The sequence below is a fragment of the Petaurus breviceps genome, unplaced genomic scaffold (genome assembly GCF_028583685.1).
Source record: "Petaurus breviceps papuanus isolate PSGF00001 unplaced genomic scaffold, PetGlider_PUasm1.0 90639, whole genome shotgun sequence".
Classification (NCBI taxonomy): Eukaryota; Metazoa; Chordata; class Mammalia; order Diprotodontia; family Petauridae; genus Petaurus; species Petaurus breviceps.
Genome location: NW_027187296.1, coordinates 4,747,464 through 4,764,971, shown reverse-complemented (window position 1 = coordinate 4,764,971; position 17,508 = coordinate 4,747,464). Strand labels below are relative to the sequence as shown.

Sequence of the window (17,508 nt, the reverse complement as noted above, 5' to 3'; positions counted from 1 at the left end):
CAAATTTTCTATTCAACTTTGTTTTTTTTTTCATCAAGAATGCTTGATAGTCCTCTATTCCACTGAAAGATCACATTTTTCCCTGAAACATGATACTCAATTTTGCTGGGTAGGTGATTCTTGGTTTTAATCCCAGCACCTTTGACCTCTGCAATATCATATTCCAAGCCCTTCGATCCCTCAGTGTAGAAACTTCCAGATCCTGAGTTATCCTGATTTGTTTCCATAATACTCAAATTGTTTCTTCCTAACTGCTAGCAATATTTTCTCCTTGATCTGGGAACTCTGGAACCTTGCTATTATATTCCTAGGAGTTTTCTTTTTGGAATCTTTTTCAAGAGGTGATTGTGGATTCTTTCAACCTCTATTCTGTCCTCTTGTTCTAAAACATCAGGGCAATTTTCCTTGAGAATTTCTTGAAGAACGATTTCTAGGTTCTTTTTTTGATCATGGCTTTCACATAGTCCAATAATTTTTAAATTATCTCTCCTGGATCTATTTTCTAGGTCAGTGGTTTTCCCAATGAGATGTCTCACATTGCCTTATATTTTTTCATTTGTTTGTGTATGTTTAATAGTATCTTGATTTCTCATAAAGTTACTAGCTTCCATTCACTACAATCTAATTCTGAAGGAATGATTCTCCTCAGTGAGCTTTTGAGATTCTTTTTCCATCTGGCAAATTTGACTTTTTAAGGCATTCTCCTCCTCATTGCCTTTTTGAGTCTCTTTTGTTCTTTGAGTTAGTCTATTTTTAAGGTGTTATTTTCTTCAGTCAGGTTGTTGATCCTCATTTAATAATTTTCTTGCATTGTTCTCATTTCTCTTCCCAATTTTTCTTCCACTTCTCTTATTTGCTTTTCAAAATCCTTCTTAAGGTCCCCTATGTCCTGTAACCAGCTGGTATTTTTCTTGGAAGCTTTTGGTGCTAGAATTCTGACTTCACTGTCTTCCTTCTGTTCCATGCTTTGATCCTTTTTGTCACAAAAGTAGGAGTGTAAAGTTGGGTTGCTCTGTTTGCTTTGCTTCCTTTGCATGCTCATGTTGCCGCTCAATTATTTGACTTTCGGGCTTTTTGACACAGTAGGACTCTGCCACCAGATAGGGGAGCTTTGTCCCAAATGATGGGGTTTTCTTAGCTGGCAAAGTTACTAGTTGGGTGCCCTCTCTTAAGCCTCCACATGCTCTAGCAAGCTGGTTGCACACCCCAGGACCTCCATTCTAGACTGCAATCCACATCCAACAGGTTAAAGCAAGAGTGATTACCCCTCAGACTGGATGCTTGATCCCCCTAATCTGCAGGCTAGGAGCTGAAGCAGCCACGTGGCTGAGGCTGAGCGGCTTCTCACCCCAGGGGTAAAAGCTGACTACACTCTCAATTACTAGAAGTAGTCCAACTACAAAGTCCAATCTGCACTGATCTCTCACTTTGTCCTTGGCATCTATATCTTGATAATTCTGGAAACTGCCACAGCTGCTGGTGATCTGAAGTCCCTCCAGCCAGTGGCTAGTCAGGCCCACCCTGGGGCTAAAACCTTGGTGTGGAGCTAGGTTCGGCTCCCAGAGTGCTTCACTGGCTTATTCCTGCTGGCCTTCCAGGCTGTTCTCAGTGGGAAGTTAGCTTCTTTGTGTCATTTTGTGGGTACTGTAGATCCAAAGTTTCGTCAGTGTCACCTTTTACATGAATTGGGGGAGGTGGAAGCTGGAGCCCCACACAAGTCCTGTTTCTACTCTGCCGTCTTGACTCCACCCCAAAAAACAAACTTCTAAGAATAGTTGTTCATTTACTTCAGTCTTGTCAGACTCTTCCTGACCCCAATTTGAAGTTTTCTTGGCAAAGACACTGGATGGGTTTGCTATTTCCTTCTCCAGCTCACTGTATAGATGAGGAAACTGAGGCAAACATGATTAAGTGATTTGCCCAGGGTCACAGGATCACACAGCCAGTGTCTAAGGCCAGATTTGAACTCAGGAAGATGAGTCTTACTCTGATGTGAAGTAGTATTTTTTCTACTTAATGATAGATATTTAATGATATTTCAGGAGCTTTAAATGTTAATTCTTTGGGGGACATAACTTTAATTGCAAAGAGTGATGTCTCTGTTCCTACTCATTTCTTTTGTGATGGACTGTTTCCATGCCAATTTTTGAGGAATTGATTTTTACCAAAGTTTTTGTAGTTTACTACAAAAAGATATTATGATTACAATGAGTTGGATTTGTGAATCAATCTACGTCTTAAAAAAAACAGATTCTGAGAAATTTAGTATAGGAATATCAAAATTTTAATGAATTTCATTTAAATTTAGTAGGAGTAAAGAGGTTTCAGTGATAAATGTGATATATTAAATTTATCCAGTCATTTATTTAAAAATTTTCACTATTCATATTGATTTCTTTAAAAAAAAAGTTTAACTTTGTGTAATATGATCAATCATAGAATTTTCAAGAAAGAAGAAACCTAGGAGATCATCAATACAAATTGTTTTATTTTATGATCAAGGAAAAAAGTCCCCAAGACACAGAAAGACTTTACTCAGGATGACTGAGTTGATTAGTGGGACTGGAACCCAGGACTAATGACCCTAATCACATTATCTTCCTATTTTTTTCCTCTATGTTACTGAATGAATTTAATGGTTCTCAGAATCCTTAGTTATTTTATGTCCTACTCTTTCTAGCTCATGTTAGTTTACAAAAGGAGGGGTGGTAGAGGAGACCACTGATAATTTAAATTTGGAAAAAAAATTCAACTTTGCAACCTCTTGTAAACTTTGCTAACAAGAAGTGAAATTAACCAATAAGAATTTAATTTCCTATACCTCTCTTTCAGTTTGTCTGGAATAATATATTAGAATAATGAAATATCACAATGGAATTTATCAGAATAAATGGAATAAGCAAGTTATTCTAGGGGAAAAGAGGATTAAAAACCAAGAGCTTTCAAAAAAAATCTCAATCTGAAAACTCAACTCAATGCAAGAATATCACTCGTGTACTGAAACCTTTCTTGTTGACCACTACAACACATTTTTCAGCAAATTACAATTCATTTTATGTGAAATAAAAGCAGTTTGGAATATTAGATTATTCTTAAATACAGCTTTGTAATTAAACAGTTCATAGAATAAAGATTAGATTTTACTACTTTTCTTCCTTATTCTGATGCTTTGTATTGGTACTATCACATGAAAGATAGCAAATAACTCATTTTATATAAAAAAGTATTTGGTCTGACTATCATCCCTCTACTCCATAAGCTCCAATGGCTCTCTATTTCTTCCAGGCTCAAATTCAAAATCCTTTGATGTTGAAAATTCCTCACAACCTACCTTCACCCTCTGCCCCCTTACCTTCACCCTTCCAGTCTTCATTATACTTTCCCTTTCTTCCATTACTACATATTATTCAATCCAGTGGCACTGGCCTCTTTGTTCTTCCTTGATCTCCATTTCCTGGCTCCAGGAATTTTCACTGGATGTCTCTCATGCCTAGAATGCTTTCTCCCTCCTTATAGATGCCTACTGCCTTCTCTGGCTTCCTTTAAATCCAAAATAAAATGAATGCTTCTACAAGAATGCTTTCCTAAGCCCTCTTAATGCTAGTGCCTTCCCTCTGTAAATTATTATTGATTGATCCTATATGTATCTGGTTTGTACATATTAATTGCTTATTGTCTCCTCAATTGAGCTCCTTGAGGTCAGGGGTTATCTTTGGTTTGACTTTGAATTCTCAACTCTTAGCACCATTTCTAGCATATAGCTAATGCTTAAAAAATGCTTATTGAGTGGCTGAATATAACTGAATCTAATACTCAGCTCAAAGTCACTATATTTCTGATTTCTTGATTGGTTAATTCGAGGTCCTGAGATAGGTCAAATTTCATATAACTTCAAAGAGACAAAATAGTAATAAATTTAGAAAAAATTATATATATGCTTTTAAATGGCCATGTTATACTTTATTTATGAAAAGCTAAATTTCAATTACTTTCTTTTATTTATTTTTTATTTTTGCTTTTTCTTTTTGGAGGGGGGAAGCCAGGGCAATTGGGGTCAAGTGACTTGCCCAAGGTCACATGGCTACTAAGTGTTAAGTGCCTGAGGCCGGATTTGAATTCAGTTTCTCCTAACTCCAGGGCCCATGCTCTATTCACTGTTCCACCTAGCCACCCCTTCAGTTACTTTCTTACTAATTTTTTCACTATGTTCCTGAACCAAACTCTTTCTCTAAGGTTAAAGTATTGTTGTTAATAGGCATTTTCCAGCACATTTTCATGAACACAAGATCTTTTCTCCAATCATAAGAGATAATTACCCTTTCCTTTTTCCTAGTGAGGATGAGGCATCAGAGGAATTAAATATTTTACTCAAGTACATGAAGCAGAAAGAACTCCAAGCTCAGGGAAACTGAGCTCAAATTCCAGCACTGAGTCACATATAGCCTACGTGACTGTCACAAAGCACTTGACCACTCTGGGGCTCAATTTTGTCATCTATAAAGTGAGGAGACTGAACCAGATAGACCTCTAAGTACCTTCCCACTCTATGAAACTAAGACCCCAAATAGCAAGAATCAAAGCCCCAGTTCTGCACCAGACTAACAAATAAACTCAATCTCTCAGTTACACACGGACAAAATAAGTTTCTAGCTTAAAAAACAAGCAAACCTCTGTGTGTGTGTGTGTACACACACACACATATATAAATATACATATATGTATTTGTATATGACAAGTATATTATATATGTATGTCTATGTACATACACACACACACATATATACATATGCATGATAAAGGCTATAAGCTTTCTAGATCATTTGACATTGTCTCATCTGTACCCTTACTTGCTAGAAGAACCCATTGACCTACAAAATGCCCTGCATTTTGTACAAACTAAATCTACTTCTGAGATTCTATTGTTCTGAATCCTTCACTAGAGTATATAAATGTCCCATTATGATTTTAATCAAGATACTACTTTTTAAAAAAATAAGTCACAAATGTAATATTTCTTCATAGTAAAATAAATTAGAAAATCCCTGTGTGAAAGGGTTTCTGGCATGTTTCTGTGAGTGGCAAAGTTTAACATTCTCATTTAATAGTGATTAAAGAACTCTCCAGTTAAGAAAGTCAATAATCAGGGAAAAAGTAGGGATTTCTTAAATCTATAAGAAAGGTATAAAAAAAAGACCTAAAGAGATGAACTTGCTGGTTTAAAAAGCACTCGACAAATCGAATATAAAAACAGAATCATAGGTAGGATAAATTAATCTCATATACTCACTGCATATGAGGAAACTAAGGCCCAGAGATAGCTACAAGATTAGCTCAAGGTCTCATGGTCATTTTAGTGGGAAACCTGAATTTTAACACTTGTCCTCTGACTCCAAATTCAGGGCACTTCCTGCCACTGAAATTGTATTTTTATAAGCTGGAAGAGCCCAACTTCCTCATTTTACCAGTGTAGAAAAAAAAATTTTCCCAGGTAGAATAGCATTTTTAATGTGCATTCAATATTATTTGTCTACAATGTTACTTTATTTCTAATCTTTTGCGGCTTCTGAATTTAGAAAAGAGGGAGAGGCAGGAATTCCCAATTTATTTTACCATTTTGAAATTTTTTGCATAGATTTTTATGTATCTGTCACTTCATATTCATATGTATGTAAATCTTATTTCCCCTTACATTGTTGCAAACTCTTTGAAAGAAGAGAGCATGCTCTGCTTGATATTACCCTTAGCCCATTTCATTGATACATTTCCCCTGACTACTTTTAAGAGAAATCATCCAAAGAAAGTGGGATTCCAAGACCTAATTGCATACCACTAAAAATCAAAAAACAGTCTACTGATGCAAAAACATTTTGAATCTTTGTTTTTCTTCCCTGAAAGAGAAGCAGACTTAATCTTTTACCATAAAACACAACCTTACTTTCAAAATATTACATGAATTCTGGGCTTGCTTACACAATTGAGAGAATTACAAAATGCGACACTGCATCTCCACCACCTGTTCCTAACCACCTTTATTTCCCAAGATGTTCTAGATCATAATCAATTACACTGGATCAGAAATTCAATTCATGATTCAAAATAAATTTATTTAAGTTGCTAGATATTGCGTCAAAGACTTAGAGGTGGAAGATGCTATAGAAGTCAGTCCCATTTCCTTACTTTACAAATGAAGAAACTGAGGTCCAAAGAGTTTAAACTACTTGTTTAGCATCACAAAGATTTCAAGAAAGAAAGCTTGAGTTTAAGCTAGGTCCACTTCTGTCAAATCCAATATCCTAATATAAAAAATAAAACAAATAATGCCTTTGTTTTCTACATTAAATTCATTTACTTATATGAGCTTTAGAATCACTTCTGCATTAAGAAAAACATTTAAATAAAACTGACATAGTATATAACATCCTGCACTAATACTATCTCACTTCTTTACCAGGAAGAGGGGAATGTGTTTCATTATTTGTCCTCTGGGAACAAGCTTAAACCTATTTTATGATAAAAAGTTTTCCAATTTTCCAGCATATTTTGCCAAATATTTTCTTTCAGAATTTTGTGTTCTTAGTTTTATCAAATATGGAGATACTCTAATTATTTCAGAATTTTGCTTATCTACTGAGTACCACTGTTATAGTTTTTTTTTTAATTTAACCAATGCAAAAAGTTTTTTTTTGGAAAGGGGAAGGCAGGGCGATTGGGTTTAGGTGCCCAAGGTCACACAACCATTACTTTATCAAATGTCTGAGGTCAGATTTGAACTCAGGTCCTCCTGACTCCAGGGCCAGTCTTGTATTCACTGTACCATTTAGCTGCCCCCAAAATTTATTTTTTTGATGACTATTGTGTTATAAAATAGGCTGAGACTTGATAATGCTAATCGCATTGGGGAGTTCTTCCTGCCACCACCATGTTTTGAAGGGGCCCAGATTAGACAGTACGTATTTCCCTCCCAGCTCAGTCTTTGACTTCCAGACTAAAACAATAGCCTCTGCTACTATCTCATTATGGAATTTGTCTCCGCTCCTATCACCTTCTCACTCTGGAATATACAAATCACATTTTTATCCTAGATTATCTTACAAGGCTCACCCAATTTTTTTCATTAGTGAGTTATTCTTGTTCCTAGGCCTCTGTTTTAAGGATGTTCAGTCTTTGATTTCTGGACTTCAAAAAACAGATTTTCCCTGTATCCCCCAAACAGTGCCTTTATTTCCCCCCTTTTGTGTATTAACTTCCCCTATTAGAACATAGGACCCTTGAGTGAAGGGGCTTTTTTTCTTTGTTCTAATATTTGTATGCCCAGCACTTAACATAGTGCCTTGTAATACAAAGTGCTTAATAAATGCTTATTTTCTTCCTTTCTCCTTTAACTTCTACTTTTGTTATCCACTTGAGATGAATTTTATTATTATTTTGTTTAGATCTATAGATAGCCAACTGAATAATTTGATTAGTATAATACAAAATCTATGAGTTAACTTTAGAATGTAAGATAAGTTTTATTATATTGGTGTGATCCAAACTTGAATAATGTCTCTATAATTATTTAAATCTTTCTTGCATCTTAAAGCAGTCTTTTTACTTGTATATATATATTGAGAATGGTTTAGTGGATAATTTTCAAACATTTTATAGATTTTGAGATTATTTTTAATAAAACTTCTCTTTATAATATTTTCTTTAGGTTAATATTGCATAACAATGCTAATGAATTTTGAAGGTATATTTCGTATCCTCATAATTTACCAAAGCTACTAAAATATCTATTAGCTACTTCATTGATTCTCTGGGATCATCTAAGTAAACCATTAGATCTACCAAAAAAAAACAAGGATAATTTTGCTTTCTCTTTCCCACTGCTTATTTTTCTAATTTCTTTCTATTTCCTTATCTAGCAGTTGGAGTAAGTAGAAAGAAGGGAAAGTTCCTAGGGTTCCTTTTAGGTAGAGGGTTTTTTTTTGTTTTTGTTATTAAACAATACAACAGAGTAGTGTGTTTTGTCAAAGGCTTTTTTTCTGTTTCAATATAATAATGCACATGGTTAATTGAGAGGTGTAGTGGATAGAAAGTTGACTTCAGAATCTAGATAAACTTGGGTTCAAGTCTCAAACATGATACTTATTGACTATGTGACTCTGGACAAGTTATTTTAACTTCTCAGTGCCATTGGCAATTCTCAACTTCTATAATTTTTCAGATAAAGTGTTAATTGGCATTGGTAGAGGAAGTTTCTCATTGGAAATTACCTAGATTGAAGAAATCACCGGTCTGGTAAAAACAAAACAAAACGAACAAAACAAAACCCCCTTCAACAACAACAACAAAAACAAATACCAACAATAATTTAATCATGTTAATTTTTCTTATAATACAGTATTCAAAATCTTTGTATCATTGGCATAAATCCAACTTGATCATAATAAAGGTTGTGTTAAAAAAATTTCCTACTTTTTCTATGTTAAAGTTTTATTTAGAAATGTTGAATCAATATTCATTAATGAAATCAGTCTATAATACTCTTTCTTAATTTCATGGGTTGGGTATTGAGAACATAATTGTGTCATAATAGAAGTTCAATAGAGTGTTTTCTTTTTAATGACTGATAATAGTATTTATAGAATAATTTTTTTTAAACATCTGTTAGAAATCACTTTTAAATCCATTTGGATTGAGAGTTCCCTGCCCTCCCCCCCTTTTGTTAGTTCATTTGGAACTTGCTAATTTCTTTTTCTTAGATTTGGTGACTTTTAAGATCTCTATTTCTTATTTTGTTAATTTGGACATTTTATATATATATATATATATATATATATATATATATATATATATATTTTTTTTTTTTTAAAGCAATTGGGGTTAAGTAACTTGCTCAAGGTTACACGGCCAGTGATTTCTGGGTGTGGTGCTGAGTATCTGAGCCCGGGATTCGATCCAGGTCATCCCAACACTGGAGCCGGTGCATTTTATATTTTTTATATAGATGATCATGCATCACATTAGATTGGCAGTATAAGTGGGTTATAATTTCCAATAATTGTCTTTATTTCCTGTCAATTTATTGTGAATTTACCTTATTCATTTTTCAAATTTCAGTAATTTGTCTTCTTTCCTTTCTCTTTGGATCACTATCTAATATCAATTCTGTTAACCTTTAAAATAGTACATAATTTTATTTAGTAATCCTACAGTCTTGATGTTTCCCCTAATCTTCAAGATTTCTTTGTGTTTTGGCAATGTTAATCTCTTTATTGTGAATTATTTTTCATTATGCATAGTTCATAAATCCTCTTGATTTTGTGAATGTTTGTTTTCAGATATATACTTTTTCTTCTGATTACTTCTTAGTGGAGGAATATTTAGATATCGTATCTCATAAGTATAGTACTTTTTAACATGTTGATGGTTTTCTTTGACTTACTCATTTGGGATATTTTACTTACTTTTCATTTTACCTTATATAGTTATGTTCTCTTCACTGATTATCAATTTATTGTGAAATTGTCTGTAAAAGATGTATTTAATTCTTGGGTTCTAAGAGGTAGTTGTGAAGAGTGCAGGGCACTCTCTAGTTTCCTGGTTTTTATAACAATTTTCCTTTTCTCAGGAATAATATCACTCCTTAAATCACCTGGAATCCTTCCAGCCTTGTTTTAATATCATCGCTTAAGGAAGTAACATCTGTAGAGAAGGGAACCCACCATTCTCCTTCCACCCAACATTGATTGCAGGTGCACTACACCAGTTGGGTAGCCATGTCAGTCTGCCTAGAATAGCAAGGCACTCTAAGGAAAAGACAAGAGGAGTGGTTTTTTTTCCAGGAAAGTCAAACCACTGCTGCCACTTTTACTACTACTTCCCTTTAAACCCAGCTGAAGACAGTCAAGAACCATATACCCAAAGCCCAGAGAATAGTATCACTGCCAGAACATGAGCCTTTTTTCCAACCTAGCACACTCCCCTGCCACTATTAGAAAGACAAGTCTTGTGGATAAGCAATCCATGATTCCTCTTCCCTCACCAATCACTGGCTAACCACCAACAAGGTGAAGGTAAGTTCAAGCAGGCATTTCTTTCCTGGCTATCCTCTGCTTACAGCCCATCCATCTTTCAGAGGTTAGCTAGGTTATATTTACATAAGGATTCCTCCTCTGAAAGATGGCTGCAGGGGTTAGGCTAGAAGCTGACACTATCCTGGGAGGAAATGCTCTCTTGAGCTTGTTGGTAGTTAGCCAGTGAATCCTTATGTCAATGTAACTTAGCTACATCTCTTTAGGTATTGTAGTATCCTTAGCAGTCACAGATCCTGAAGATTCCAAAAGGAAAGTTCTCTCCCCTAAAGTCTTTGACACTGTCAAATTAATTTGACTTTACCAGTGGCAATGATATTAAAGATGATGTCTACCATCTGCTTTGGGCTAGACCCTAAGGATTGCTAGATTTTTCTTCCTGATTTGCAGCTAAGGCTGGCTGTATTCTCTCTCACTTCCCGAACCACACAATTTAATGTGAGGTCTTTGAAAATACTTAATACCTTGCTTTTCTATTTCACTTCCCAGTATTTAGGGCATATAATTACTGCTTAAATTATATTTCATTCATTCAGTTACTATTTATGCTTTTTTATACTTATTTTTCTTTGCATCCTGAAACAGGATCTAATTTCAGAAATGTATCAGTCATTTTTAGATATATGTACATTCTTTGGTAGTCTCATGCAGAAGTCACCATGTCTTCAAATTTATGATTTATGTTTTTTTTTTTCTGAAAAAACAACTCCACTCTGTTTTCCTTCTTATTTATTTTTCTGTTAGATATATTCAACTCTGAAAGAAGCATATTAAAATCTCTTATAATTATTCTGTTACTATATTCATTTTTTAAAAATTGATTAGTCTTACATTTCAGAACTTTGGTGTTAAGATAATGAATTTATATGCATACATACATACATACATATGTACACACATATATACACAAACATAGCTTTCCAGTTAACCATGCTGTCACTAGATGATAAAGTAGACATGCTAGGAACATGAAAAAAAATTTAAACAGTTCATGTCATCAGTAAGCTTATATTATTTTGGAAAAATGGCACTTCCTACACAGGATGCATATCTTTCTCCCTCCTGTGTAATGTACAGCTATATTTTTCCTCTGGAACACTTTCTACCTTAGTCTTTATCAATCTAACCCTGCTTTTAGGAAATATTTACATACATTAGTTCTTGGCACAAAGTACTTCAATCTAGTGTTCTTGCCACTATCATATTTTCTGTTTTAGTGTACCTTTTAAATTTCTTTTTCCTTTCCTTTTTTTCTTTTTTTTTTTTTCTAGATTGCACAAATGCACATAAAACTCTTACTAGAAGTCTGGATCATGAAGCTGATATTTTTTAAGGTTTTTCAAGCTCATATTAAGGAAATAGGAATCAAAAGAAGGGATAGCACTGTATCTCAGTTGGTTGGTATGATCATAGCAACTGATAGGGGGTAGAATTGATTGACTTATATTACCCTTATTTCTCTGCTAAGGAGAATTATCTTTGTTTTGGGCAGAACAGAAATGATTAATAGGGAGTTAAAATCCAAGGTACATAGAGACATATGTAAAAAAAAAAAAAAACATAATTCTCCTAGGTGAATTCAAATAACTAGTTTCAGATGACTTATATCCCAGGGTTCTGAAAGATCTGACACATTTGATTGCTGAATCATTTTTTGATAATCACTGAAAAAATTCTGAAAGAATATGATAAGTATTGCATGACCAGAAAAGGCTAATGTCTTGATTTTTAAAAAGGGAAGTATATCAAATAAGGATGCTGTCAAGAAGTGATTCTAATTCCTTTGGTAAAATAGAAAGAATATATAATACCTCTGAAATAAGAGGACCTAGGTTCATCTTCCATATCTGGACACTACCTTTGTGACCTTGGGCAAGTCAGTAGTATGGACTATGATTCTGCTAATAAAATGAAAAGAGTCATTCAAATACTTTTTCAATTTAACTTGGATGATTACAAGTTAACCTCAAATAAAGTTATTTCCAAGCCTGGCTTAAGGAATCAAATGCAAAGCAGGTAATTTATAGTCAAAGGAGGCACCTGTACTGTGAAAGAGAAATGAAAACACTTCATTATATGGATCAGTGACCAAGTACAGTATGTATTAGGGTATCTGAATAAGAATAAGATGAGTTAGGAATGAGGAAACCACCTTGAAAGCAAACTATGTAGAAATTTGGTAAAGGGGAGAGACTGAGAGAGACAGACAGACAGAGAGAGAGAGAGAGACAGAGAGAGAGAGGGAGAAAGGGAAGAAAAGACAGAGAGAGAGAAAGAGAATGAATTATCCAGATTCCTGGGACCCTTTTAAGTGTACAATGAAATGATTTCTTAAGGGATTGGAATTCAGTCACCAATTGCAAAATGAAAATATGGCTTAATTGTGAAATATTAATTTTGAATCAGTAATCCTAATTATTTAATTTTAAATGTTGAGTTTTTAACTGTCTAAATTCATCACATAATAGAAATACTGCACAAGCAGCCTTTAGATTTCTTAAATTTTCCATAAAACTTTAATTTAACAATTTGTTAAAATGCTGAGTTTCTACTTTGTATTAGTAGACAAAAGCCTAGAAAACTGTGTTTGAAAAATTAAGACTTTATAAAAAGTTCTCCTTATCCACTTCTATGTTTATCAAAGAAACACTTATGATTCAGAAAATATTTCTAACAGAATATCATTCTTTTCTAGCATTCAGGAAAAAATATTTCTTTATTAAATACAGCTATTCTACAATGAATCACATATACAAGGTCTTGAATATTACACAGATAGTATATCATAGGGGGAAAATAAACATTATCTTGGACTGGTAGCTGTTTCTCTGATTGAATCTTTTGAAAGAAATAGTCATTAAGATATCCTCAAGGCACACACATTTCTTTTACTCATTGAAAGGAAACATTGGCAAAAACGAAGAATTCTGCAAATTAATTATGAACACTTGTCCATGAAGTTATTTTCAAAATAATTATAACAAAGAAGAGATGAAATATTACTGTAAAAATTAAATGATAACCCACTGAAGTATGCAGAAAATGTATTAAAGTTGTTCATATTTATGCTTAATAATTTAAACTTCTAAATTTTAAATTTATGTTTGAAATCCAAATCTTAGGATTTGGAGGAAAGGGCATAGTAAGTAAGTATCTTTAAGAAACTAAAACATAGCATATTTATCTACATTATTCTTACATATAAAAATATGTTTCATTAGAATCAACTGCCATATGAGAGAAGATGCATTTTTTAATTGGAAAAAAAGATAGATTAAAAAGTGTCTGTGGATTATTGCAATGGTACAAGAATACAAGATATTTTAATTTATTAAAAATGTAAAACAAACTGTGAAAGCAAAAGCAGGCTAAAAACCAGAAAGTTGCTCTATAGCCTTTCCCTTACTTAATCATGTTACAAGATAATGTGACACAGTAGATAAATGTGATCATTTGATAATATAGATTTTAAACATCCCATCCCAAACACTAAGCAAAAAATGTATATACACATATACTTGTATACTTTTCCTCTTTCAAGTATCACAATCTCGTTGTTACATAGTCTTCGTGTATCACTGTCTCTGTGATTTTTAACTCACAGTCTTTAGCACTGGCCTCTTCCTTGGCATGCATGTCCTTTGGTATTATGGGCACAGTGTCCTCTACCATCAACTTCTCTGATTCCAAACTGCAAAGGCTGTCGCCGAAGTGTAAAGTCTCTCTGTTCCTTCTTTTCATGTCCCCTAATACACACTGTTCACTGAGACCTGCGATACTCCGTTCACCTTTGCTGGCCAGTCCTCTTGTTTCCAGTTGAAAATGTTTCCCAAATTCTTCATCTGCCTGTTGACGTGAAACTTCCTCGGAAACCGAGAAGATCTGGTTGGTGTTTGTTTCGGCAGAATGTGGTTTGGAGCGCTTATGAAACAGCCCAAAGTGTTTGACATCAGACACAAAGTTCACTTTCTTCTGCTTCTCTCTGGGGGCTTCATGAACCATCAGGGCAGCACCATTGCTCACGCTATGTCTTTCTGAAGCGATGGCTGCTGACCTTGGATGAATCATGCTGGTTATATCAAAGAGGCTGAAATTCTTTTTCTTTGTCTTGTCACTCCCTTCACTATCACTCTTCTCAGTCTCCAATGGAGGCTCCTTTATAATTTTTGAAGATCGTAAAGAAGCAAGCTTGCTTCCTTTCAGCAGTCCTAGGACTTCAAAACGGAAGCTGGAAATGTCTTGTTTTAGCTCCTAATGTCACAGGAGGGGGAAAAAGAGGGAATAGAATGAGTTCAGGATTTTCATGAAGAAATATGAGAAACAATTTGGGTTCATTTAACCTATTTATATCCATTGTCAGGAAGTTAGATGCTGAAATCTGACATCCCAGCTATTGTCATCATCACCATTACTGACATTTATATATGTAACATTACTAAAGCAACATGAGATTGAGGTATTCATATGGAAGATGCTTGGCATTTGCTACTGGGAGAAGATATCTCAGATTGGCCTGTCATGTGGATAGGAACATTCTTCTTCCATTGGCTACACAATTGGAATTGCCTACATCCTTAACACTACCTGACTGGGACAGTCTTGGTTTACTTTTAGTGGTGTCTCATTCACCCATAGTAGGGGTACCATACAATAATGTGGGCAAAGAAGAGTCACTTTTCCTTTCTCCTTAGGACCAGTAGCCCCAGGTAAATAGGCATTGAGGTTGTGGTCTGTTTTGTTTGTCCTTTTGGGTTCTAGATATATGAGATGGAGTCACTGAACTTGGGAGCTCAGGTGATATGGGTTTTGGAGCCCAGTATTCTAGGCCAGATCTTGAAACTAGCACAGAAGGGAAGCCCAGAGAAGCCAGGGTCCCTATGTACATGATTAGCAGGGTACTCTGGACTTGGATCTTAGTGGGTCTGATGCAATTTTAAAACTGAGCTAAACTGTAAACCAAATGCCCACATCCTCCCCAGAGACTGAGGTAATGGGGGAAGGAGAACTACAATCTGGAAAAGTTGGGATGGATGTTTATATGTTTACTCTTGTTATATTTTTGATATTCCTTTATAAAAGAGAACCCAATTACTAAATGATTAAATTGAACCAGAATGTAGGGGACCTCTAAAATTGAGGGGACAGGATCATCGAGGACTTGGGCCAGTGGCAGAGACTAGATACTGCCAAACCTTCTGAAGGGTACAGAAGAACCTTGAGGGAAGGAGGGCAATGTAAAATACTTGGTCCTCAGGGAGTGTTGGGGGAGCAGGTTAGGAATGCAGAGAGTCACTATTACAAACAAAGTTTTTAGTCTTGCAAATCCTTTAAGGCTTTATGTACATTTTCTCCTCTGATAAATACAACAGTACTATAGGTAGTATTGCCATTTGAATTTCACAGATGAGGAAACTGAGTCTGAGAGGCCATGACTCCACAACAAGTAAGGATGTAAGGCAGAATTCGAATTTAGGTCTTTCTGTCCCCCCAGCTCTAGTCACTATGGCACCATGGAATTTTCTAATATTGAAACATGCCTGGAATTCTCAATTCCAATGTGTTGTTTGGTAGTAATTCTGTGACCTTATGAAAAGTGTCATTTTCTCTCTTAGTGTCTAAGTTTTCTCAAATGTAAAATGAAGATGTTAGATTGTTTAACCTCCAAGGTCCCTTTCTACTCCCTCAATTTGTGGGCTTGTGGTACTGAGATTACTGAAGCATATGATAATTGCTCTACTTTAAGTGGAAAAAAATAGAAAGGCCTATCAGGTACTTGGGACAAAGGCTTATCTTGGTATTCTATAGCATCTCCTTTTTTTCCCCTTCCCTTCTCTCCAGAAAGTTTTTTGTACATATTACTCACATATGTAGGAGATTCCAAAATGTATATCTCTAGTGTTAATTTCTTATTAAATCACTCACAGCTCCATAATTTTTCAAAATATTTTCAAACTTTGTATAGAGGATAATATTCATTCTTCTAAGGCAAATCACACCTAAAATAGAGTTTTAGCTCCCATCCTTGATAGCTTGCCACCAATGTGATTTTTATTCCTCTGAACCCCAGGTTTATTACTTTGAAGAAGACTTTAATTTCTAACTTTAATTTGCCCTTTATATTCCATTACTAAATTTTACTCATATTTTAGGGTCTTCTTGATCATCTGCCTACTGAATGTACTTCACATGCCAGTACATCCCACGTCAGGTTCTCAGGGCCACTCAAGCAAACTTTATTCATGATTCATAGGTTTTCACTTGTAACTCTTCACATGTGTTATTCTCCCACACTAGATGGGACTCTGATTCTTTTTGCCAGTGTGGGTCTTTAATAAATGTTTTGTTGATCACATATACCTATGTTTTACCTGTTTTTGTTCCATTTCCTCCAATATATTATAAAACTTTTTAAAGGCACCCTTCTTACACTTCTTCAATACAACCTATTATAGCACTTTACATTTGAGTACATCAATCAACAAACATTTATTAAGCACTTAGTATGTGTATAAAGAAAGGACTCAATTGTGTACTGAATAGCAACATTTCATGTCTGAAAAAATGAAGTTGTGATTTTGGGGAAAATAAAAATCTTAATCTTTTACCTGGAGTAAAATAGATCAGAAGCCTTTGAGGTCCTCTGAATTGAGCGTATTCTAAGTATTCTGAGAAATAGAAGTAAATTAAAGTCGTAGTAAATGGGATCTAGACCGTAACTTATTCTTTATTATTATTTTGGCAGTCTTCCATTAGAAATTATGAAGACATTGAAGGCTGCTGGGAAATAAGGGACTTATCTGTGTTTCAGGCTCTTGTTATTTGAAAATTAGGACATGCTATGTTTTGTCCAGTTATTAAAAGAATTCAGTTTCTCTTGCAATGGTGAAAATAGAAATGGTTACCTTAAAGTTTTCCTCAGTAAGGCCTTCTTCAGTTTTAGCATCTCTAATCATTGCTGCAACGTATCTTTTCACCAGGTTCCTCATCACTTCCTAAGACATTGAACAATAATAGCACTGATATTAAATAGCCGATTGTAGTTTCAGTTTTAAGTCTCCATTGAAAATAAAATATTACAAACCCTTAAATTAACATATAATCTGTGACTTACCTGGTACTGATGATGTCTTCTTAAATTATCAGCTGTCCTTCTCTGAAAAGGAAAGAGATATTTGCTTACTTGTGAAATAGATGTCTTATAGGAATTATAAGAGTATATTGAAATAATAAATAGGAAAGGAACATAAACATCGATATAGGAAAGAAGATATAAAATGAAAGTTAGAACAGAGGCAGATTCTTTGAATATATTAGAACCATAGGAAAATAAAAGAAGTATTGATTGTCTAACAGATTATAATGGATAAATAATCATAGATGGTAGAAAGCAGGAAACATTTATTACTACGTTCACAAAAACATAAAATGG

At 34.5% G+C, this 17,508-nt stretch overlaps 1 protein-coding gene across 1 annotated transcript in view; it reads right to left on the bottom strand.

Annotated features, from left to right (window-relative positions):
* Positions 1 to 12,763: 12,763 nt before the first annotated feature.
* Positions 12,764 to 17,508, bottom strand: part of TRPC4 (transient receptor potential cation channel subfamily C member 4) — a 282,270-nt gene continuing 277,525 nt past the window's right edge. The window contains exons 9-11 of the mRNA XM_069064634.1: positions 17,191 to 17,232; positions 16,982 to 17,071; positions 12,764 to 14,330 (exon numbers count right to left, since the gene is read on the bottom strand). Coding sequence (XP_068920735.1) covers positions 13,623 to 14,330; positions 16,982 to 17,071; positions 17,191 to 17,232 — 840 coding nt within the window. The 3' untranslated portion in view covers positions 12,764 to 13,622. The remainder of the gene's footprint in view (positions 14,331 to 16,981; positions 17,072 to 17,190; positions 17,233 to 17,508) is intronic.